This window comes from Lytechinus variegatus, chromosome 14, assembly GCF_018143015.1.
Source record: "Lytechinus variegatus isolate NC3 chromosome 14, Lvar_3.0, whole genome shotgun sequence".
In the NCBI taxonomy this organism is placed as follows: domain Eukaryota; kingdom Metazoa; phylum Echinodermata; class Echinoidea; order Temnopleuroida; family Toxopneustidae; genus Lytechinus; species Lytechinus variegatus.
Window position 1 is genome coordinate 18002471 of NC_054753.1, and position 24536 is coordinate 18027006.

General features: G+C 37.0%; 2 protein-coding genes across 3 annotated transcripts in view; one reads left to right on the top strand and one right to left on the bottom strand.

Annotated features, from left to right (window-relative positions):
• Window positions 1-8115, top strand: part of LOC121427345 (myosin-9-like) — a 60917-nt gene extending 52802 nt beyond the window's left edge. For both annotated transcript variants that reach the window (XM_041623692.1, XM_041623693.1), the window contains 7 exons: window positions 714-871; window positions 2206-2371; window positions 3912-4084; window positions 4983-5147; window positions 5736-5916; window positions 7048-7151; window positions 7998-8115. In XM_041623692.1, coding sequence (XP_041479626.1) covers window positions 714-871; window positions 2206-2371; window positions 3912-4084; window positions 4983-5147; window positions 5736-5916; window positions 7048-7151; window positions 7998-8085 — 1035 coding nt within the window. In that variant the 3' untranslated portion in view covers window positions 8086-8115. The remainder of the gene's footprint in view (window positions 1-713; window positions 872-2205; window positions 2372-3911; window positions 4085-4982; window positions 5148-5735; window positions 5917-7047; window positions 7152-7997) is intronic.
• Window positions 8116-17107: 8992 nt separating this feature from the next.
• The window catches only part of LOC121428216 (5'-3' exoribonuclease 1-like), a 57609-nt gene continuing 50180 nt past the window's right edge, over window positions 17108-24536 (bottom strand). The window contains exons 37-38 of the mRNA XM_041624827.1: window positions 19325-19401; window positions 17108-18712 (exon numbers count right to left, since the gene is read on the bottom strand). Coding sequence (XP_041480761.1) covers window positions 18209-18712; window positions 19325-19401 — 581 coding nt within the window. The 3' untranslated portion in view covers window positions 17108-18208. The remainder of the gene's footprint in view (window positions 18713-19324; window positions 19402-24536) is intronic.

Consider the following 24536-nt stretch of genomic DNA (forward strand, 5'->3'; position numbering starts at 1 on the left):
CGCAAGGGGAATTGGAAAAGAAAAGAAAAGAAAAATTCAACTGAACCATGAACCTCAAGTGTAGACAAGAATAAAGATTTGTCTTTATAGCAAGCAGTAAGATCCCAGGGAAACTGGTGTTTAAGTGAGTTTTCTAATCACTTTGAAAAAGAAATACATTGATTGATAAATGATGTTGTTTGATCAAACTCAATAGGGGGGGGGAACTTACATGCACCTTATGAAATGCACAAATTAAATCTGCACTATGGCCCGAATTCACAAAGGTGGTTTTGAAAACCCACGGTTGAGCATTGGACATGTTTTATACACGCGCCCGATACGCGCTAAATTAAGCGTAATTTATACAGGAAATCTGCATAAACCATGGACTCAACCGTGGGTTTTCAAAACCACCTTAGTGAATTCGGGCCTATAATGTTGGTTCCATCATATTTGCTCCTGCAAAAATTTTGTTCCGATGGAGACCAAACATAAGATTTAACCTCCAAAACTAAAAACCGTAATTCTTGTCTTTGCTTTATTCCAAATTAAAATCTCCATTACTACCTTAACTCTGACACAATGCTTTCTGAGATACATTAAGACAGGAGCAAATATGTTGTGTCACAGTAATGTCAACTCCAGTTTTGATATTTGGGACACCCAAAATGATATTACTAGGATTGTTCCTCTGTACAGTATCTAATCATTTCACTGCTTCTTTTATTCAGATCCCCGAGCTCCAAACAGAACTAGACCAGACGTCACTTCGGCTTCAAGCCACCGAGGTGCAGCTGAAAGATTACGGCGCCCTCAGGGTTGAACTCCAGGACAGGCGAGATGAGATCGTAAGACTGAAATCACAGCTACAAGATGATAAGCTACAGAGGTAAGCAAACTAATTTACAGGAGAAGTCATCTATCTTAGTTGCTATGTTGTGCTATTAAAACCACTTTTAACAAGGTTAAACCTTGCATACATGTAAATGAAGCTTTGCGGCTAAGCTCAGCATCATTTTTCACAGTGTTCAGTCATGGAGAAAAAAATTATATGACTGATGCTTCTGGTGGGCATGTCATGCATTATGATGAGTTTGTTAAGACAGTGTAATTGATAATAATGATAATAATAAAAATAATAATAATAAAGCAATATTGACTGGCCTCGGGGTGATACGACATATATCGCCCAAACTAGATTTATATCGCCCGAGTCACAGACAAGGGTGATATCAATATAGTGAGGGTGATATATGTCCATTCGCCCCCAGGCCAGTCAATATTGCTATTATTAACCAAATCAGGCATCTAGAGCAAAAATCGTTAAAAATCTAGATATTTTAAATTTTTAGAATGAGAATCTTAGTTCTTGAGCAGACTGGGCCTCTGAACTTTACCATTGTGACGTAATTGAAATGACGCGTCCCTGACCTGGGGACGCAGTATCCAGCGGTGTCTTAAAATGATTACCATTGTGACGTTTAGCACTGCGCGGTTCAAGGACGCGTGCAAAAACATGTAGAATACCCGGATATTAGAGCTGCTTTTTATTGCCAGCTACATTTCCACACATTTTCTCATTGACTTTTCTGAAGCGGGCAATAATTGGGCCCGTGGATAAACAGTTGGAATTTTATTGACCGGCAATTTGATCCCAGTCTTGAGCAGGCAACAATGTTTCAAAGTTGCCCTGCTCAGATGTCTGATACGGTTAATAATATAGGATATTTATATTGCGCACATATCCACCTTGTTAGGTGCTCAAGGCGCTCCTATATTACCAACTTCTTAAGGAATTACTTCCTACCAGTACCCATTTACCTCACTTGGGTCAAGTGCAGCACATCGTGGATCATACCCTTGCTGAATGAAATTACGCCTTGGCTGGGATTTGAACCCACGACCCTCTGTTTTAAAGTCCGAAGACTAATCCACTGGGCCACAACACTCCATGCAATTAATTGTAATTGTAGACTAATGAAAAATTGACAGTGCTTCTTTCATACAAGATATTTCTCTTTTTTGTTATAAAGCTAAGGTGAGGAGTGAATTGTTCACTCTACTGTCTCATCACATGCTATGTCCCCTGGTAGTATTAGGAAAATAAGATATAATGTGATATGCAAATTGTGGGCCTCCACACTGGCAGGCAAGAGACGGCTTTAATTTTCCATCACCGTGTATTTTTCCATTTATTGCGATTATCACTATCATTCACCGTAGATCTGTGATGGCCCAGCAGATAGACGACTTGCGACAGCAGGGCAAAGCATCAAGGGAAATCGAAGACCGGTTGAGGAAAGAGAACCAGGAACTGAAAGACGAGCTCTTAGCAATTCAGACCAAACTCCACTATGCAGAGGATACAAGTCGCAGTGTCAGTGATAAGGTATTAAAACGTGCATGACTGAAAAAAAAATAAGGTACCTTGTCAAAGTCTGTGTCTCCTGTTTTAGCAGGAAGCCTGCTATGAAGGCACTATGCTTTTTTCAAAACGGTCTTTCTGCATTCCCCAAAGCCAGTGATGGAGTGTGAGAATTCGTAATTCAAGCCCGCTTGCTGTGCGGGATTCCCGTGCTAAAGACGCGCTTCTGACTATTGACAAGGTACCTAAATTTTGTTTGTTTGCCGTAAACCATCAGACCATAGTGAAACTTGCGAACTGATTTCTGTGATTGGTTGCATTGATTGATTGTGTATGATCAATGGTAAAATTCAGCCCTGCGATCATTGCTAAAGGCCTGGTCACACCACCCGAGCGTTGTTGGAACGGTCGTTGAGCGGAGAGAAAAAATTGTCACCGCTCGCTACCTACTGTTCACCATTTTCGATTTTGATTGTTTTTTTTTTTTTCTATTTTTTCCCCAATCTTGTGAGTGAAATTCAACCCTCTCTCCCTACCGCTCCAACAACGCTTGGGCGGTGTGACCAGGCCTTCAGCTTTGCGTTACGGGTTACAGGGGACTGTTTCATTACTTGGTCGTAAGTTACACATGACTTTTGCCTGACTGCTGACCTGTTCTTGCGCTAAACAAGATATTAAATTTTTCCCTGTGTTTTAGCATCGTTGGATCTTGTACAACCCCAATGATAAACCTGTTTCACCATAAACATTCAGATCTAAATAATTTTGATCTGCATCGATCTGATTTCAACTTTAGGGAATCAAAATCCACACGTTCCAGTGGTACATCAATTTACAAACTACTTAGAGCAGTAACGGATTCAGGATTTTGAAATACAGGGAGCGCAAAGAACAAATTTGAATATCAAGTGGTGTTCATGAATTTTTTGTTTGGTTGCTATGTATTAGTATTTGTTCAAGGGATGATTATCAAACTACAGAGTGAGCCATCACCTGGATCCGCCACTGGGTTAAGACTGTTAAACAGCTGCAGTAGTGCTAAAGCCAGCCAGGCTAATAATGCTGCTTTATTGTAGAATCATGTTGGGGCCCAAACTACACAGATTATTCCAGTGCTTGCCTATCATGTGAAATTCCTACTCTGGAATACAGAAGGGAGCAACTCAGCCTGGATTTCGCAATATCTTTAACCAAACATCCAACATTCAGTAATCTTTTATTGAATATCCATATATTTTTATTGATCTTTTACAGTTTACGAATTTTGTTTTTATCATTTTTAATTTACCCTTTCCTCATCTCATGAATATGTATATAAATTTTCATTGCCTAAGTATTCTTGCCTACATGTATACACATGTTTCTCATGTCAGTTTTCCAAAGGTTACTGCTTTTTAATGTTTGAAATATGTAATGAGTCTTTTAATTGTTTTTACTTTGCATACATGACCTATTTAGCCATTTGGCTGCGACTCATGTTTTGAATAAACCTTGAATTGAATTGATAGATTTTGAGTGTTGGGGTGCTATGAATAAATCAAGTATCATTATTTCTGATTAACAGCATAACTTGTCTGAGCAGAGCAGATCGTCGCTGCTTCAACAGGTCGGTAACCTCCAAGCGGAAAGGGATAATCTAAGCCAGGAGCTGACTCGTATCTCAAATCAGCTGGACGCTCAGATACGCAAGTACCAGGACTACAAAAACAACACCAAGATTAAGATGCAACAAGCAAGGTAAAACTCAATTTTAGTTGAGTTGAATTGAAAATTACTGCTCATATGGTGGCAATTCCATAAAATATGTGCGCTTGACCCCGTATGTGTGGGACCTTCATGAAATTTTCTGTCTCTGATTTCTTGTTCTTTTGACAGTCTGTAATGTTCTCAAAGAAACCATGATTTGGTCAGTTTATGACGTGAAGTAAGGCTTGAGAAAATGGCGGTTGGATATATGAAGAGGTCAATCATTTTATGGAATTGCCCATGTGCTAGTACATGAAGCACCAAGATAAATTGCAACAAACAAGATAGAATTCAATTTTTGGTGGTTGCTGGAGTCATTGCATTGCAGATTTTCTGTCTGTCAGCCATGTTTTCATGCATGCGAAATACCGCATTTCGGCCGTTTTGCATAAAATTATGCTGTTTACCAGGGTCCAGGAAGTGGGAGGTTTTTTGCGAAATTTTGACCATTTCCGTTGAATTCTTCCTCTGGTTTTTCCATATGGTTTTCATTTTTGAAGCATCACAGTCGCATATAGCACTGTACGCTGCCTGCGCGTGATGCTGACCCCGAAGTTACATGTAGAAATTGGCCTGTCCACGGCAACCGATAGATCACGCACCACATTGTGAACCCACCGAATTGAAATCCATCCATCTCAGAGCTACCAAATCTCACGCATTATGCGTGAGACTTGGTATTTTGGACTCTTGTTCATCCCCTCAAATCTCTGTCTCACGCAACTATCTCAGCCTATCCCCATATACATTGTACACAATGTCTGTGATCTCACTCAGATTCACAGAAAATCTCACGCATAACTGGTCTTTGAACTTGGCATCTCTGCCATCTATTCCGATTTTATGATTCTGAATCTAATTCTAGCTTCTTTTTTACTCTGATTGATAGGGACTTGTTTGCCAAGCAGAAAGGCATGCTTGGTGATAGTCTCATGAAGCTGCAGGAAGAGTTGAACGCAGCAAGGTCTGAACTGCAGAAGACTAACCAATCCCAGTCTACCATAGACAATAAACATCAAACCTTGCTTGCAGAACACAGGGAACACCTTACAAAGTAAGTCTGGAGGATTCAGTTATCTCAGAAATTGTTCTCTGTCTCTGACACTTTGAATTTGATCATCTTCACTTAAATATTTCTTCTGACCTTTATTGTGATGTTGTGGCTCAGTGGATAAGTCTGGACTTTCAATCACAAGGGATGGGGTTCAAATCACACTGCAGCACTTTTGTCATTTGGCAAGGAATTCATATACACATTTCACTCTCTACCCAGGTGTAGTAAATGGGAACCTGGTTGAAAGGAATTCCTTGAATGTTAGAGTGCCTGATCAGTTTAGCTGTGCTAAACAGGATCCAAGACACTTGCTCCTGCAACAATCGCCCCTACTGAAAATTCTCACATTATACCGAACATAACTCTGAGCTTGAAACCTTGCCTTAATCCTAATCCTTATTTTCACATCATTCTGATCCCCCCAAAAAAACGTAACACAACCCCAACCCTCACTTAATCATTTTATATCGCCAGTTAAAGTAGTGGAAGAACAATTGCCTTAAGAGCAAATATTGCATTACCTAGAAATATTGTATTATGTGCTACATGACATGTTGCATATCATTGTCATCGTACCTCACCTTTCAGATTCACCGAGTTAGAGGAGATGGTGCGTGACCAGAGCCGCGAGATCGGTACCCAGGATTACAGGATCAAGTTCTTAGAGCGAGAGAACGCCATGCTTCAAGAGCGCATTGATACACTGTCTAAACAGAGGATGGCCCTGGAGAAACTAGTCCGGGAATACAGGCTTGAGAAACAGAAAGATGTGAGTATCGATTGGCAGAAGTTCAATATTTTTAGGATGATATTTCTTAAAGCTGTTTGGTAGTCAATCATTACAGACGGAATATATATATATATGAGAGAGTGCACGCTTTACTTTTGTTGATCTTGACGCATTTGATCTTAATAAATCACTTGACAAAGCCCTATGGGCGAAAATTTGTGAAAAAAAAGATCTAGATCCACGATGATATAGTCATACTTAACCTTGGATTTACAGACTTTCTCACGAAATTAGTGTTTTACTGCAACTACTATCATTTAGCTTTAATGTTATAGTTGAATAAATTCAAGCAAGAAAATTGAGATGTCCTGCTTGGTAATCTTATTTCCATTGTTCTACTTGTTTGATTGAAGGTTTCTACTTTGCTAGATCAAATTGAAGTGTTTTTTATGTAAAGATTAGGAGATTGAGTTTTTAAACTGGTAATTTTCTTCATTGGAGACACTAATTTTCTCTGGTCCACTGAAAAATCACTGCTGGGGCCTGTAACACAAAGCTTAGCAATGATCGTAGAACATTTTTCTACGATTAATTCCATTGACTTACCCTGTACAATAAATCGCGAAAATGCAAGCTATGATTAATCGCTAACCATTGTGTTACGGGACCCTGGTCTCGTTAAAGAAAAGTTATGACTCTAGCCTAATGTAAAGGCGACCACACCCCTTACGATTAGTCTGCGACTCAATTTGGAATAAAACATAGTAGAATTTGATGCTAATATTGAGACTTGGAATATCTTACTGTGTAATGTACGAAATCATTGTACGAACACCTATATTCAAATCTGTTATCATCATCCTTCTTCGAATAAAAGCGAATATAATATCTAGTTGTAATGATGTCATAGCAGTCATACGATTGGCTACGATTTGAAACTAATTTGGCCTTTACTCCAAAATAAAGGCTTGCAATCTTACAAAAATGGTAACATTAATATTCTTTCAATTAATTTTAACCTCAAATGGAAATTATGAATGGAGCGTCACATTTCCAGCAAAAAGGCAAAATGTGATTTGTTCCAAAATCGAATCGCGAACAGTCGTAAGGTGTGCAGTGGCCTTAAGTTGTATGAATCTCCTAATAATTCTCACCAATTCTCTCCTTCAGGAGATCAATCGATCAATAGGTGGGCTACCCAGCTATGGGAGCTTCTCTCAGCCCTCCTCTCACGTCATGTTATCACCCAGTAGTGGAATGGGAAACTCTGTCAGGTAAGTTAAGGTGATTTTTCACTTACCACTTTGCTCTGAGCCAATCAGATGAAAGGATTTCAGTAGCTTTTAACAGTTTTCAGTGAAAATCACTGACTCATTTGTTACTTGAAATGCTCCCCCGGTTATCGTTTCAGTGACGACATTGAAATTTTTGGTTCTGATTGGCTGTGAAGGTAATGCAAACTCTCACTGAGTGCCAGGTGGACATTATAATATGGTCCATTTACTTATAGCGCAGCTACTATAATTGGATATACTGTTCTACGCTTGATACCTGGTGGATGTTTCATAAAGCTGTTCGTAAAGTTACGAACAACTTTACGCATGACTGGAACATGTTCTTAGGTCATAACTCAATTACATAGGGATATCACTGAGCACAAGAAGGGGTCACCAGTCGTGCGTAAAGTCATTCGTATCTTAAGAACAGCTTTATGAAACACCTCCCTGGTATTATATTATTACCCTAGCTGTAGCTAAGCTGCCATATAGGTGCTAAAGCATTCCAGGAATAAATCCTACCGGGTACCCATTCACCTCACCTGGGTCGAGAGCAACACAATGTGGGTAGATTTCTTGCTGAAGGAAAATATGCCATGGCTGGGATTCGAACCCACGTCCCTCTGATGGAAAGACGAGAGTGGTAACCACTTGTCTAGACCACAACGTCCTCACAGACCACGACGCTCCCACATTGGTGAACCTTTATGACATGGGACCAAAAAGGGTTAACCAGTCTTAAAATCAGATCTGAAATTGATTTTACTTATGATATCAAACACCATCTGTATTTGTTCCATGTTTTTGGTCCTAGAATGTCTTGTATATTTCTTCTTTCCGCAGCAACGTGTCATCTGTGGACCTGGTCAATGGTCATCCTGATGGTCTCTTAGTCAAAACCAATCTTGCCAATGGGTCAGGCGTCCACTGACGGAGCTTTCAGGGAAACCCTTCCCCAGTATCAGTGGACACACACAGTAACAAACCTTGGACATAACTGCTTTCTCAAAGTGTGACAACTGCTCTGAGAGACCTACATGTAGACAGATGCATTCATGCGTACCAGGGCCTGTTTCTGTTTGTTTCTGTTTGTGGTAACTCCTGCAGGAACTCGACAGGACAGCATTTTGCTGGTAAACGCCAAGCTGGTATATAACCAATTACCTATGAAACATTTTACATCTAAGTTAATCAGTCATAGTGGCTGAGGTTATAGACGACAGATATCACTCTCTGGCCTTTTTATCAAAGTGGAGACAATGGCAGATTTGGGATTCGAACTCACAACCTTGCCATTATGAGTCCAATGCTCTAACCACTGGACCACACGAACCGAGACTTATTTATGTCAAAAGTTGTTGAACTACATGTAACCTATGTGAGTACATTTCCCGGTAGTCCTGTGCTCATCGCAGGTTAGATCTGTGAAAAGTAATTACAAGATCATACGTTCAGAAGAATTTAATACTCTGGAGAAATATGTATCTCTGGACAATAATTGAAAGAGAATTGAAGAAGAGTTTGCTGGTCAAGCTCTCTAAATGTCAATGAACTCTATCTTTTGAATGTAGTTGAAGTTGTGCGAAGACTTGTTCTTTTGATATTTTTTTTGTATGGCAAAGTGAGGTTGTTCATAATTTTATACCAAACACTGAATAAAAATCATTGATAAGATGGGGAAACCTCAATTTTCCTATAGAAAGAGAATATGTGTAAGGTTAGCAAGATTTCCTCTTAAGTCAGAGCCAAATTATTTAATATCATGATAAAAATGGGTGATTGATGCAGTTTTTTTTTACTGATATAGTGGATCTATAGAATATTTATGTGAGTAAAAATGAGGAAATCATGCAAATGAAATAAAATTTTGCTTCAAATTTATGCACTTAATCTAACTTTTTTATTGAAAAATATATATATTATGGAGTTTAATCTGTTTTGGTACATCACAATTGGACACCCAACTCATAGATCATGAGAAAGCTTAAGTTTTACTATTAATTTCCTTTTTGGGGTCAGTTCGAAATTTCAAAATATGCTGCTTATCTTTTAAGAATGAATGGAAATGCATTTTATGATTAATGGTATTGAATGCAATGTTGCATGGTGTCTTTTTTTACATATAGAAATGGGCAAAGTTTTAGAGACCTGGCCCACATTACTTGTGAATTCATCTTTGAGGCTAAATCCCCAGTATGCAAATAAATGCTGTTTTATGCAAATATGTACATGTACCTGCAACTTTGTAACAAGCTTACTTTTAAATAATTTTTCTATGAAAATGCAAATAGAATAAAAAATGCAGTCTTAAATAATGTTTTTTTTTTTTTTGGGGGGGTTAATATGTATATAATTGCCGTGACGTCATATCTACTCCATTTTTATTTCAGAAGTCGATGCTTGAGGCATTGTTTTCTGGTTGTATGTCTGTCAGTATGTAGTTTTTTTTATACCAAAATCAATGAAGACTAACATGTACATGTATTGCATCATCTTGTGTGCAAAATGAGCTGATATGCATATTTAATTGGCTGGTTCTGATTGTGAAGAAAAAGGAGAATGAAACCTTTGAATCCAGTTGGCAGAGATAAAACAGAAATATCAAAGAAACAGATCAATGAAAGTTTGAGAACAAAATTAGATAGATGATCAGAAAGCCATGATCATTATGTTATATGTTGATTAGTTATAATAATGATAATAATAGGCATTTATATAGCGCCATCTATCTAGAAATATTCTATTCTGAGGCGCACAAGAAAAGAAAGAATGAGAAAGTTTGGATGAGTGTCAAAGTGCCAATAACTTGTACTGTTAGAAAAGATAAGATTTCAGCTTAGATTTGAAGGTCTCCAGTGATTGTATAATTCTTAAATTTAACGGCAAATTATTCCAGAGAGAAGGTGCTAAGGCAGAGAAAGCTTGTGCACCATATGCTACACGTGTCTTGGGAGTCCTTAAGAAGTTGCTGGTGTGATGATCTCAGGCTTCGAGCTGGTGCATAAGGCGTGACAAGGTCTTGTAGTTATACACCCAGGTACATGTACAGTACATGTACATAATTTACATAAATTATCACATTCATGGGAGGACATGTAATGTACACGTAGTTTTCATGAATTCACACATCCATGTACATGTAGTTTGTTCTTTCATTAGAATGAGCAAAATAAGATAGTTTGGGTATATTTTCACTCTTCAGTGTACAAAGGGGAGAGTTGTTCATGTGCGACATCACAAATCTTGGCCGCATTGCCAATGGGAGGATCTCCGTTGCATTGGTGATTTCAACATTCAAATGCTCAGAATTTTCTTATTGTTTATGTAATTGTTCTCAAACTTCTGTAGTTCTTTTTCTTTGATTTTTTTTCTGTTTTTAGATACATACAAGCTAACTTGTTATAAAAGTTTTATTCTCCTCCGAGGATTATTTGCATTTTATTCCTGCAAGCTTTACCAAATTTCTACTGTGCCATATCGATGTGTGCTATTGAGAAGTACATGTACATGTAGGTGATTAATAATGACGAAATTCATATCTAAAATTGTTTTTAGGTTTTGTTAGGTTTTTTTTCTTTTGTTAATATGATTTATGTAACTGTATCATAGACCAAGAAATTGAATTGCATTTATTTTATTAGGATTCCTGGGGGCCGTTTCATAAAGCTGTAAGTGAAGAGCGACTTTAAGAACAACTGGTGATCCTTTCTTACGCGCTAAACCATCGCTTAGATGGTCTATACATGTACCATTTAACAAAAGAAAGGATCACCGGTCATTCTTATCTTATGAACAACTTTTTGAAACACCCACCTGCATTCTTGTTAAAGGTAAAAAGGAAAGTAGTTGCTGCAAACAAATATTTCATGACTAAGTCTTTTGAATCAAGGTTAATGGTCACAATATCATAATTGATCTACTTCTGGTACCTTTACATGTATGTAAACTTACCTTTGTGAAATTATGAGAATCATAGTTAAAAACCGATGATCACTAACACAGAAAAGCATATGTGGGACAGTATATTATTATTCCTTGGAAAAATCCCTACATTTGATGGAATTCTGTGCTTATTTTTCTCATTTCTCAGCAACTACGCATTTTCTACCATGGTGACCGACACATATTTTTTATTTATACATACATGTACAAACACTTATTAATGTTAGTGGTTATTTTATTGGATTCGGTTTGGACTCATTTTGAGATTGTTATCACAACTGGCATTTACATGTACCTTTAAATGCACAATTATGGACGTCATCATGCAGAGATGAAGTAGTCCACTTTATATAGAATATTTCTTATACTGTATGTTGTTTTTTTCCCCAATAGTTATGTTTCAATGCCGAAAAACAACAAAATTTGGCTATGTGTAATCTATATGTTCCAATCTGTTTAAAGACATTACAAAGCAAGATGAATGATTTGGAAATTTTTTAATAGATTTCATTTATATTAGAAATTGTATGATATGTATGGATGTAATACATGTAGTTATGATTTATTGAGATTTTACTATGCTTTGGTGATGTCTTTATCGCTTTTAGTTGCTATGATCATGGTAACCTTGACATTCTGAGCGTTATCCACTCCCTGAGGAGTATTTTAACCACATGTCATGTGACAGATTCTACTGTCTCAATAGGGATTAATGAGTTTTGAAATATCTTGCCAAGAACAATTATAGTATTGTTATATGATATACTTTCCGATTATATTAATATGTAATCTCTCTACTTAGGGCCAATTTCATAAGATACATGTAATCAAATCAACCTTTTCGTACAGTATGTCTGACCCCTATTTGTCTCAACTCTTGCTTCAATTCGTAAAGTGACCAAGTCATGGTCCTTTGACAGTATTACAGACTGTCAAAAGAACCAGAAATCAGAGACAGAAAATTTCGTGAAGGTCTCGCAAACATGGGGTCGGACGCACATATTTTATGGAATTGCTTTTTGCATACTCAATTATGTCTGGAATTGTAAAGGTGTTAGTAAATATGTAATGTATAGTAATTTATTAAACGGCCCCTTTTCTAAACTGCTTATGAAAATAATTTGAATATGTAAGTATCATAAAATGAATTATTGATAGAAACGAGGGAGGCATATGTTTTAAGGAATAATGTTCATGAAAAGTGTTCAATTTAAAAAAAAAGAAATCAATGATACATTGATTACTGAGCAAATGTACTTTAATGATACTGTTTATTTGTAATGCATGTAAGTACACATTTATTTTATCATGATAAATGAATTTGTAATTGACTACTGCACCTTGATTCAAGAATGTACATGTAACTACCAAATAATTAAAAGAGATTTATGCATTTTAAGGTATTGAAGATAATATTTGAAGATAAATGTATTTACAAGGCTGAAATATAAAATATTTAATATATAAAATTTAATTTCTACTACAATGCCATGTATCTTTCAGTATCAGTAGGGATAGTTTTTGTATATGCATTTTGTATGAAAAAGAATGTTTGATCAATAGTAAGTTTAAAATTTGATGTTAATACAAATGATAGTCATTTTGATAAGTAGCTGTTCTAAAGAATATTAGATATTTACTGCTACTAATAGGAATATGGGGTATTTTTACCGTGCACATCTACATTGTTATGTAATCAAGACACTCCTACATGTATGTCCTCATTACGCTTTCTATAACTAGTAATACTGGAAACCGATTCAGGGAACCAGTTTGGAGGCTCGCTTTGCTAGCTTTCCCACTTGATCATACGAAAGTGGTTTTCAAAATCACTTCACGTAGAGCGATCTTGTTGCTATGGAAACGCTCTCAGGTGGGTGACACATTTCGCGCGAAATTCGAAACCGCATCGTAGGCATTCTACACACAGTGTGTAGAGTAGCGCGCTCAAAATGTGCGAAGATCGCTTCCCGAAGAACGGGTCTGCATTGGGTCTCTGATTAGGGAGATGGATGTCTGGTATAAATATGAAGGAAGTATCAGTATTGTGATGCAAGAAGATCAAATTTTTGTGATATCGTATTCAGATCGTATTCTTGAAGAGTACTATAAATTAGATCTTATAAACTTAGAATGATTTATGGTGTGAGCTCAATAAACCTTGAATAAATGATAAGTTGAGTCATTCAATGTGTACATATACATGTATCTGTCTTTTTATTTTCTTGAGTGATTCAGGCCAAGCAGGGGGTTGACTTACGAGTCGCACTTTAATGGCGATGTGTATATGACATTCCACCAAGACCTTCAGAACAGTGACAACTCTTGGCAGATCAATGGTGAACCGATTGCACAGGTCTCCTCACACAAGCACCTTGGCATCATCAGGACTGACAATCTTCAGTATGACTATGCTGCTGATGCTATCACAAAGGGATACAGATCATTTTATGCCCTTGTGGGAACCTACCACTAGGAGCAAGGGTAGTTCCCCATGTCGCTGCAAAACTACATGGAAAACTTTTTGTGTTCCCAGGATGAAGTTCGGGTGCTCCAGTTCGGGTGTGGCATTAGACTAAATGAAGGTAGACCATGTGGTGAGTGGACGAGTTGGCAGTAGACGAATTGGCAGTTTACCGTGAAAGTTTTACATCCTTTGGTAATATTGGTCTTGCATGACATGGTTCAGTTCACACATGCATGTAATGGTCATATATGTGAGCGGTTAGTGTCCTGTGTGCGAGTGATCAGGGCCCCATCTTACAAAGAGTTGTGATTGATCCAAGAAGCCACAACTATGGAAAGCCAACAATGCCAACATATAAAATGCATGTTTGTTCAAAATGTTTTTTAGATAGATGTATATTCATAAATTCTTCATTTTCTTAACAATTTGGTGTGTTGGCCTTTGTTCACAAATGATATTTTGCAAATTTCCTGTAGAAAAAATTATGACACTGATGGATTTCCATAGTTGCGATCGAGTGGATCAATCATAAATGTTTGTAAGACGGGCTCTGTACTGCTGCTGTGAATAGTTCAGTTCAGTGTGAATTAAAACAATTAAAACTAAAAATACACAAATAAACAAAGAACATACTTCATAAAATATGTGATGTATTTTAAAATATGGGTTTTATTTGAGGCTTATTCAGTTCATTTCAGGGCAAGGTTTTGAGCTCTACATTCAGTCGAGCGACAAATCAGAGAACATTATCCTTCATAATGACAACGAACGTAAAACACATTCTTTTACAGGACGGCTTCATGAAAATAAAGCTAAATGGGAAAGCCAAATTTTAAAGTGTGCTATTATTTCAGTGAAACAGATGTATGCATGGCAGCATTAATAAGCTACCTGACTGTATGAATGAGCTGATGACATCATCTCTCCACTATTTTTTTGTATTATATAACATAAATTCATTATTAATACTGAAATTTATCTAATGCAGCAATTTCTAGACTGCACATGTTTCAACACTGATAGAGACCATTCACTGCAATAAATTTCCATTTTAATTTCTAAAATAAATCCCAGCAAAACAATCAAATTCAAATGATTGTCATATTAATCCAGACTTGTTTTGTCTAAAGCTACATGCAGGAAGCATATTTTCTTAAACAATTACAGATGCTGCTCAACTGTGGAAGTTAAAAAATATTGACTAATCTAAAAATTAGGAACATTCCGATGTTTTCCGAAACATTACCCCAGGTAGATAATTTCTTCAAGATTGGACATGAGGGGGTGGTTCCATAAACTTAAAATTGATTTTATAATAAGAAATATTGTAACACTACAAGAAAATGTAAAAATTGATCATTACTCATTCCAAGTCAATTTCAATTCCTGATCCTAAAATCGATTTCAAATCAATTTTAGTTTGTGAAACCCCTGTAGAATGATTGCTTTAACCTTTCCCGGAAATTGGAATGTCCCTATAAAATAGTTCCAGTTCATACATGAAGTACATGGAAATAGCACATATTTGTGTATCAACCATGTATTAGTATTCCCTTATTGTACAATACTGCAAGAATAACTGCAAGAAACCATAGGCGTTCTGACAAGAGATAGTTAATACTCTTCTTTGCATATTTTGTCCAATTCTAAAGAGAATGATGAAATTTCTTACTACTTAATACATGTATATGAGCCCCAAATCTATTCATAATTTATTTCATTTAAAAACACTGCGAGAACTGAAATGTAAAAATTGAGTGACAAATTATTCGATAAATATTTCACATTCCACTTTGCGAGCAATAAAAAGCGTCTACAATTTAGTGACAGAAACAGACCATCAAACAATTAGATTTTGCATTCGACACATGTTCATTCTCAATAACATGCTTCTTCCAGCAGTCCCAATTATGAAATATGATACGAGCATAAGACATCTGTTCATCATTTGATGAATAAGCAATAAAACACTTCTCAAAATGAAGTCAGCCCAAAGTATGACATAAAAATCAATTTACTTCATGTGCATGGAATATCGGAATATTTCCATTAATCCTCATACAATAGGCCAAGTACTGCATGTATAGAATTGAGAATTGAAAAATGGAAATTGCTATAAATATTCTGCAAAAAATAAATTCAACTAAAAGCACATAGATGTCATCAAATTTAGTTAAAAATATAATTTTCAGGGGTCGAATAAAAATGTCCAGAAACTATGGTACATATGAAGACAAAAAGTGAAATTCCTTGCCTAATTATGCTTCCAAAGCGCCTGAAGGCAGAGGGGACGTTATAAAAGATTTGAACATGACAACAAATACACTTGCTTGTGGTATTGTATAATCATCGCCGCAATGGTCAGATGACGAATAGGGGATGAGTGCTACTGCTGCCCATAAAGAAGCAAGATTATTCATGAATGTTTTGGAGCATCAGCAAGACTTGAAGCAAAACTTAGATCTTTGTGAAACACCCCTCTGAATTCTTTTGGCCAAAGCTGCCTGTAAAACTAAGGGGGGAGCAGGTGGGTGTTTGAAAGTGCATCCCAGAGCCCTGTTGCATAAAAGTTACTAATATGATACAACCTTTGCCATCCAATGGTAACGACCATGGTAACGCTGATCAACAGCCAATCAAAATCAAGGATTCCATGCAAGTTACCACTGGATGGCAAAGTCAACATAATGGTAACTTTTATGCAACGGGGCCCAGGTGGGTGTTTCATAAAGCTGTTTGCAACTTACGAGCGACTTCACAAACAACCGGTGATCCTTTCTTAGGAACTAAATCAACACTAAAGAAAATCTTGCATGTATCATTTACCACAAGAAAGGATCACTAGTCACCTGTAAAGTGGCTTGTAACTCACGAACAGCTTTATGAAACACCCATCAGCAATAGATGTAACATAAGTACCACCACTATATTAAAAGTAAAAGGCATAATTGTGAAGTGATCGCTGCAAAAGCATTGCATTGATGTTAACAATTGCCATTTACTGCTAAATGGGTACCGGCAGGAAGTAATTTCTCAAAAAGCTGTGCGCACCAGCATCCGTAGACTAGCTTAGCCGGGGTAATATAGGAGCGCCTTGAGCACCTAGCAAGGTGGATATGTGCGCTATACGAATCCTATATTGTCATTATTACATTATTAACAAGGTGCAGTTCAACAAAAATACCCAATATATTTGCTGACACAATAGGGTACGCCAGGGGGCTGTTTCATAAAGCTGTTTGTAAGTTAAAGAGTGATTTTAAGAACAACTGTTGAACCTTTCTTACGCGCTAAACCATCGCAAGTTTATTATACCATTTACCACAAGAAAGGATAACCAGTAGCTCTTAAAGTTGCTAATTAACTTATGAACAGCTTAATGAAACAGCCCCCGTGTCACAAAGAGTTGCTATTCATCAAATCTGTCATAACTATGGAAAGCCAGCAATGCCAACTTCAAAAAGGTAAACATTCCATTAAAAGTAATCTAATTCATTCATCATTGTTTTTACATTTTACTGTTCTCCTGTCTTTTGCCAAAGGGTTATTGGGTGATTTCAATTCTGGTGTTGGCATTGGTGCCGGAAGCACAAATTGGATTGCTTCCCCCAGCTCCAATACTCATTCAGAGTTTGCAATACTGATCCAGATCACATTATTGACATCTCAACAACTAGTGAGTGATGTTTCAGGACCATCTTCATTTAATGTTTGGTGTTATACATGTACTCGAGTGAAAATTGATCTAACGCCAACATCAAAAGGTGAACGCTGAACTTGAAATCACTCAATGTGTGGATTTGCTAAATGAGAAATTATGACACTGCTAGATTTCCATAGATAAGACTGATCGATCGCAACTCTTTGTAATGCCGGGCTCTGGAAACTCACAACATAAAGATTGATTGTAGAACTGATTTTATGAATGAATACATTGCTAATTTCTTTCAAGTGAACATGAAATTCATATGTATGATTAATCGCTCTCCTTTGTCTTACATAGCCCTGATGACAGAAGTTAATCAAGTAGACGATTGTTTGAATTAATTTAATTGATTAATTGTATATTAGCAAGTTTTGATTTAAGAAAAAAAAGTAGTAGGAGAATAAATCATAAGAATTTGTCTGCTAAAAGACACAGTACCTTCACTCAAAATGTCATTGAGGCAATACAGGGATGTGTTTCATAAAACAATTTTTTTTTTAAATCACACATGACTTTATGCAAGACTTGTGCTTGGGGTAAACGATACACACTAAAATTCCGAGGTGTTTCTTTTAAAGGGGACTGTATTTCCTGTGAACTGTATCAGATTCTGATAAATAAAGTCTCGCTTCAAATGCTCGTTATCTACACAAATTTATAATCTACAAAGATCATACATGTGTTTCAACATTGATGAGAATCTGATTACTGGTAAGCAAACATGATCTTGTTCCAGTTGTTCGCAAAGTCATGCTTGTCTCACTAAAAACTTTATGAAACACCGTCTTCTCCTACTCCTTTTTTTCATACCTGACTTGACTTAGTGTAAATTTGCATGAATTCGCAATAAATAATCAGCGGTGACAGAATTAAAAAGTGAATCTTCCACAACAACTACATTTATTGATCAACCAGTCATTGTACTTTATGAAATTAAAATCATTTTCCAGCTGAGAAGCTTATTGCCAATTTAGCTCTGCTCCTCTTGGGTCTCGATGGTGCCCCGACCTTAGAAGCTGGGCTCTGCCCAGTCTCTTCAGTCCCACCTACAGTAACGGGTGTGGTGCTTTCTGGCTGGAGATGCGTTTGGTCCCCCAGGGTACCTTGTCCATTCGTTTGTGTGACATCTGGCAGCCTGCTGCTTCCCGACGCAGTGTCTAAGGCTTGTTTGAGCTCGTGAGGTGGTGGATAGTGGGACTGACTCGGTTCCGTTCTTGTCTGGGCCTGGACCGGGATTCCTTGGACTGACACAGGAACTGTTGGATCGGATTGCAGATGTGCTTCTTTGGGGACACCTGATGGGTGTGGAGGATGGGGATGACTGGGGTAAGTCCTTGGATGTTCCATGCCAGGGACAGGGACTGAAACTTGAGGGGCAGTTCCTGGTTGGGTACCATCGGGGACACTGGGTTTTGACACGGATGTTGCCAGCTGCTTGGTTACCTAAAAAGAAAGGAAGAAGATTATACCAAGATCATATTGATTCTCAACTACACACAGTCTAAATCTATGCCTCTGCCATTGTCAGTCACATTAGAAATATTACTTGCTTAACTTAAATTTCAAATACATGTAATTGTCTCTTTGACCCTGTGATCCCTTTCACAAGCAATGGCAATGCAAATAATAACCTCTGTGACCTTTCCCCTTGATACTACAAAAATTATTACATCATTGGCATGTAAATCTGCACATTTTGACCAAGTTTGAAGCTGATCCAGTGAAGGGTTTTTGCAAGAGTGAGAACGGAAACGGCACCGACGACCAAAACTATTATGCCGCTGGCAACCACCTACAGTGGGGTATATATTGGGACTCTGAAGGAGATTTTCAGAGATGCTAATTCTGTCTTTCTTTTCCATCTTGTACAAAATGTTAAACAGAACCATCTGTGTATTCATGAAAGTAATGACTCAGCCAAATAGGGAATGAGAAATAGCGATCGAGAGAGAGAGAGGGGGGGGGGGGGGCGGTTAGGGTTAGAAAGACAGAAAGATAAAAAGACGGTAAGAGAATGAAGACAAACAGAGAGGGGGACGAAGAGAGAGTGCTTACCTGAAGAGGAACAAAGATTCCTGGTACTGGAGGTTCTTGGTGCTGAGGTGGATACATCATGGCAGGGGCCATAGTTCCTGTTAAAAATATATTCATCATACAATTAAAGAAATTGATAATGTTCATTCACAGATAATATCATATCGTCAAACCTGTCTCAGTGGCCATCTGTCTTTAGTAAGAACCTATCTTTAATGGTCAAAAAAATTGTCTTCCATTCGGACGGAACATGCGTTATAAAAACTGTCTATAGTGGCCACTTTTACTGTGACCCTTGGGTAGCCTCAATAGACAGATTTGAGTGTAAAAGAATGTTCCAAGCTTTCAACTTTGATGGACAAAAATCTTACTACATAATAATACCCTTAACAATGTATCTATCTAGGCCGGGGTATTTTGGGAGTTCCTATGGCCGGGGGGGGGCCTCCCAGGCCCCCCCCTAAGATCTCGGCCGTCGACCGCGCGATCGCGCCGAAAATTGGCACGCGGGTTGTCTGGGACATAATCTACAAGATTGTATAGTAATTTATTTCATGCGAATCGCTATTAAATGATTATGCTAATTTATGCGTAATTAGTATGCGAAATCATACTTTTTCCTCTAACTCCCTAAATAAAGCTCCAAATGTACTAATTTTTGGTATAGAAACTCTTTGTGGTGTCCTTAGCAAGAATACATGAAAAAAATTGTGATATCAAATCATTTTCTTATGTATTATATTGTTTTTTGCAATTTCTTATGTATTTCTTTGTTTTTTTGACCTTTTGTTTTTCATTGTTTTTTCAGTGAAATTTGTTGGGGACTCTTCTGTGATCATAAAAATCATAACATGAATAAATTAAGACTAGCAAAACTAAAAATAATCATACATTTGTAAAGTTTGGTTGAAAACACAATTTGCATTGACTTTGTACATGAAATCATGTTTTTAAAGGAGACACCCGAAGAATCCAAAGTATTTTATAATGCCTTTTTGTGGTCATCATTGTAAAGGGGAAGTATTACTAATCAGATATATAACTTCACTTTTCAAAATAGTCATTAGAGTTTGCAGAAATCAGCTCTCAAAAATGATTTATTTTCATGCCATATTTCTGCCTTCCATCGGTCCTCTTGCGAGCTCCAGCTGAGTGACGTCACACAATGAGCGTGAGCAGCTGAGCTGACAGCAGCCCATTGAAGACGATCTTTCCAATCAGCGATTTTTGCTCTTAGAATTGTTTATTCCTCACAAGATTGGTCTTGTTATATAGATAAAAGTTTGAATTTACTGAACAGTGAAATAAAGTGCACATTTAACGTATTTTGGTAACCGATATTTAGCTTAGAAAAAATGATTTTTTTTTTCAAGAAATATATTTGAATAAACAAAGCATATTTTCACTTAGAAATCACACTTGCGACAAATTGATATTATAATCAATATAAAGCATAGACATTCTTCGTCACGACTGAAAAAAAATTATGAAATTTCATTACGTAACAAAGTCAGGAACCACAAAATAACATGGCAATATCCATCGCGAAATGATTGAAATTGCAGTTGAATTGCCGAAACATGATTAGCCCACAGCGGCGAGCGGACTTTGTTTCATATATCTTAAAAGCCCACCATAACGTAGGGAATGGTCTGTGGCCAAACGTGTTGGCCATCGTTTTGTCGTGTGCGAGGACCCTGGTTCAAAACTCGGATTAACTTGGGTATTTTTTTTTATTCCTTCTCGTCCCTACCCAGCTTTTTTTTCTTGTGAAATCCCATTCAGACCTGTATTTATCAAATCTTATTTAATTGCTGCTTTTGATTTTCAAGTTCTTGATTAGATTCTACTCTTATTTGGGATGGGAGGGGTACAGGATGAGTTAAAAGTCAAGTCCACATCAACTGAAAATTATTTGAATAGAGTAATTTCCCTTGCTGTTTTTACTCAAAACAGTCACAAAACAATGATATGCAAATTAGTGTTGTCACTCACACCACATTCGTTTCTAATTTTTTTGTGGCATTTTGTTTTTTAATTCTTTGCAGATTTGAGTATAGGAATTTCTTCATCCGAACACAATAGGTTACATTTACGGAACTGTAACTCTAAATGTTATTTGGAGGAATTAAAATCCCTCTGAAAATTTTTCAGAAAATAAATAGAAAATTAAATATCAAATCTACATGTCATGTAAATATATCAAACAACAAAATACAAAAGAACTTAGTGCGTGTGACATAACGGTTAGTGTAATTTGCACATCGACACAGATGAGCATATCATCGTTTTATAAATTAGGCAAAATTTCTCAATGTTAGAGTAGTAATTATATAAATTTGAATCAAAGTTTTTATGAAATTTCCTGCAATATCTTATTTTTCTTTAAATTCAAATGAATTTTTGATTGTGTGGACTTCTCCTTTACTCTTAATGTAGGGAATGCATAGCAATATTTATCCAGAAACAAAATTGTCTTAAAATATGCAAATCTGTAATTGGGCACATGTTCACTTTTCTTTCATCCAGGCCACTTCCTCACACCCACCAGGCTTACAGTCTTAGAACAAAAAAAAATGATGAACCATCACACAACAGCACACAACATTCAGTGCTTCACAATAAATATTTCACTTCTGTTCATACATGTACATGCAATAAATATTGTGGAAAACAAATAAAAGGCGTACCCATATTCAAATACCGTTTAAAAGGACAAATATATTATACCTTTCGAGAAAAATCAGCACGTTAGATATCTGATAACAAAACACAAATATGGGGCACTGCAAGAAACTTATGTTCCATTGCAAATCAAGCGTAAGTCTTAAATTCAAATTCAAGCGTAATAAGGTCGAGTTGCAATAGCAGTTCAACTACATGTACATGTTTGTCTTTAATCAAAGGACTTACCCTTGATTTGGGACGTGTGATTGATTAGAAAATTTCTTGCAAAATGCCCTAATAACATTAAAATTGTTTTTTTCGTTTTAAGTTGTGTGTTCTTATTTTCGACAAGCTGTATTCCTGTCCAAGTCAATTTTTTAGTTCTCTCCAAAACTGTGCTCAAAATCGTTTCCAAGATCGATAAAGATAAATTTTCTGTTGCATCATTATCAGTCCAAAACTTGCACCGTAGCTCCTGGAAAGAGTGAAGAAAAAAATGGCTATATCCAAATCAGTAAGAGGACATGATGGAATCTCCCAGATTGAAGTAGCGAGCAGAGACCAGAAGTCACCAGAGTCAGCAAGTGTGCAGATCTGTGTGTAGAAGAGAGAAAAAATAAAGAAATAATTTAAATAATCAAATCAAAGTATGAATTTCATTATCTTGATGATTGACGACGTGCGGTGGCATGTAATTCCCGGTCAACAACAAATAATAGTAGGTTTAGACACCTGAAAAATTCCACTCAGAACACTGGTGCTCTACCTCAACGCTCAAGTGATGTTTGTGTAGGCCCCACTCTACTTACCGCTTAGCGGTAGTGAATCGCTTGAGGTACGGTACTCTGTGTCATTACAAAGAGTGCATTTATCTTCATTGTTTTATGTTGAAGGCACTACGCATTCATATGTAGAAGCACTCTAATCAGAAAGAAACACCAGACTCTAGTTTTGGCCAGGAATCAGCATGATCAGGGTAACCACTGCTGAAAATTTGTCTTGCTTCATGACATCGGCATTATGGTGATATAATTCTGTGTATCTGGATGTATACGATACAGGGCCCTCCTGAGCATAAACGCATTGGGTACTAGACCTGTGTATAATAAAAACTTAAACATTTGGCCTTATCGTGAAATTTGGTGTTTGTGCGCTCGTTGTGTACAAAGTCAATGGGAGTGGATCACCGCCGTTGACGAAATAAACGGCAGTGAATGGACTGGTGACAAAAACTACGATAATGCCAAACATTCCTCTGAAACAGCATATTTTCAGCCATGGTCCATGCCAGTGCTCCTAAATAATTTAATCGCCTGAGTCCTGACCAGTTTATTTAGAAATCTGACTGAAGTCTTTGTGAAGAAAAATCTGCTGGAATTGTGCAAAAACATTATTTCTAAAATAAAGACTTTTTAATTTTAATAGTAGTCATGCCAAAATGCATGATTCTAAAATTATATCAGATCTGTATCTGTCATCTGACCTGAATGCATCGTCAGAACAAGTACAGACTACAGTTTCCAAACATGCTTACCTTGACTTTTGACTGGATCAAACAGCGTAACCTGCATCGGCAGCAAGTGAATGGGACCGTACAGCTTGGAGTTTTTCAATATTCAGAGCAACACAACGAAGACTGTCGAGTGGACAAAATCGGTCTTTCCAGTTCACAATTCAATAAAAAATGAACAAAGTAACACAGTTCTGGTTCTCTTATAGTCTGAAGATGTCGAAATCGGATATCACAACACATGAAGAAAACGGTAAATTCGAAGAAAAATAGAGACCAGGAAGGTGTATCAGTGTATTATGCACAGAGAGATAGTGTGTAGTCGATCATGTGACGTCATTATTCTCGACTGTTTTCGATCGCGTGAATGTCTGCCTGGGGGCGGCTGGGGGGCTGAGAAGGGTCTCTATTAATTTCATTTCTTGCATTTCCACAACATCTGTAAGACTTTTTAGTGACATATTTGTGTATAAAAAGACAAGACCTTTCCATTCATATATAATTTGTCTATAATCATCACTTTCGTGAATTTTCTTTGTGTGTATCCTTTAAGCAATTTTCGGTCTGACATGCACTTACATAATGTTGCGAAATTTTTGGAACCACATACCCGGGTGACGCAAAATTGGTCTCAAAAGTTGCATAAGACTTAAAAGTAAAAACTCAGCGAGCGGCGCGGTCAAAAAATTTCGCATGGCAAAAATATTGCGCGATTCGTTGAGGGGGGCCTCCGAGGCCCCCCCCGGCCTAGATAGGGTTAACTGGGCTATATCAGACCAGTATAAACAGCTACTGATCGTGCAATTGCCGTGAAAATTTGCACGCGTGTAGAGCCGGATGTAAACTACAAGACTGCATGGTAAAATTTCTTAAAGATTAATTCTTCATATTTTTAACTAATTAATTATGCAAATAAACGAATGAAATTTGCCCTAAATTTTGTTTTTTGTGTATGTTTTGCCTTTAACTCAATTCATATAGCTAGTAGAATGCTAATTTTTGGTTGGAGTATCAATTATTACACTTCTAACAAATATCTACAAAAAATTGTAAAAA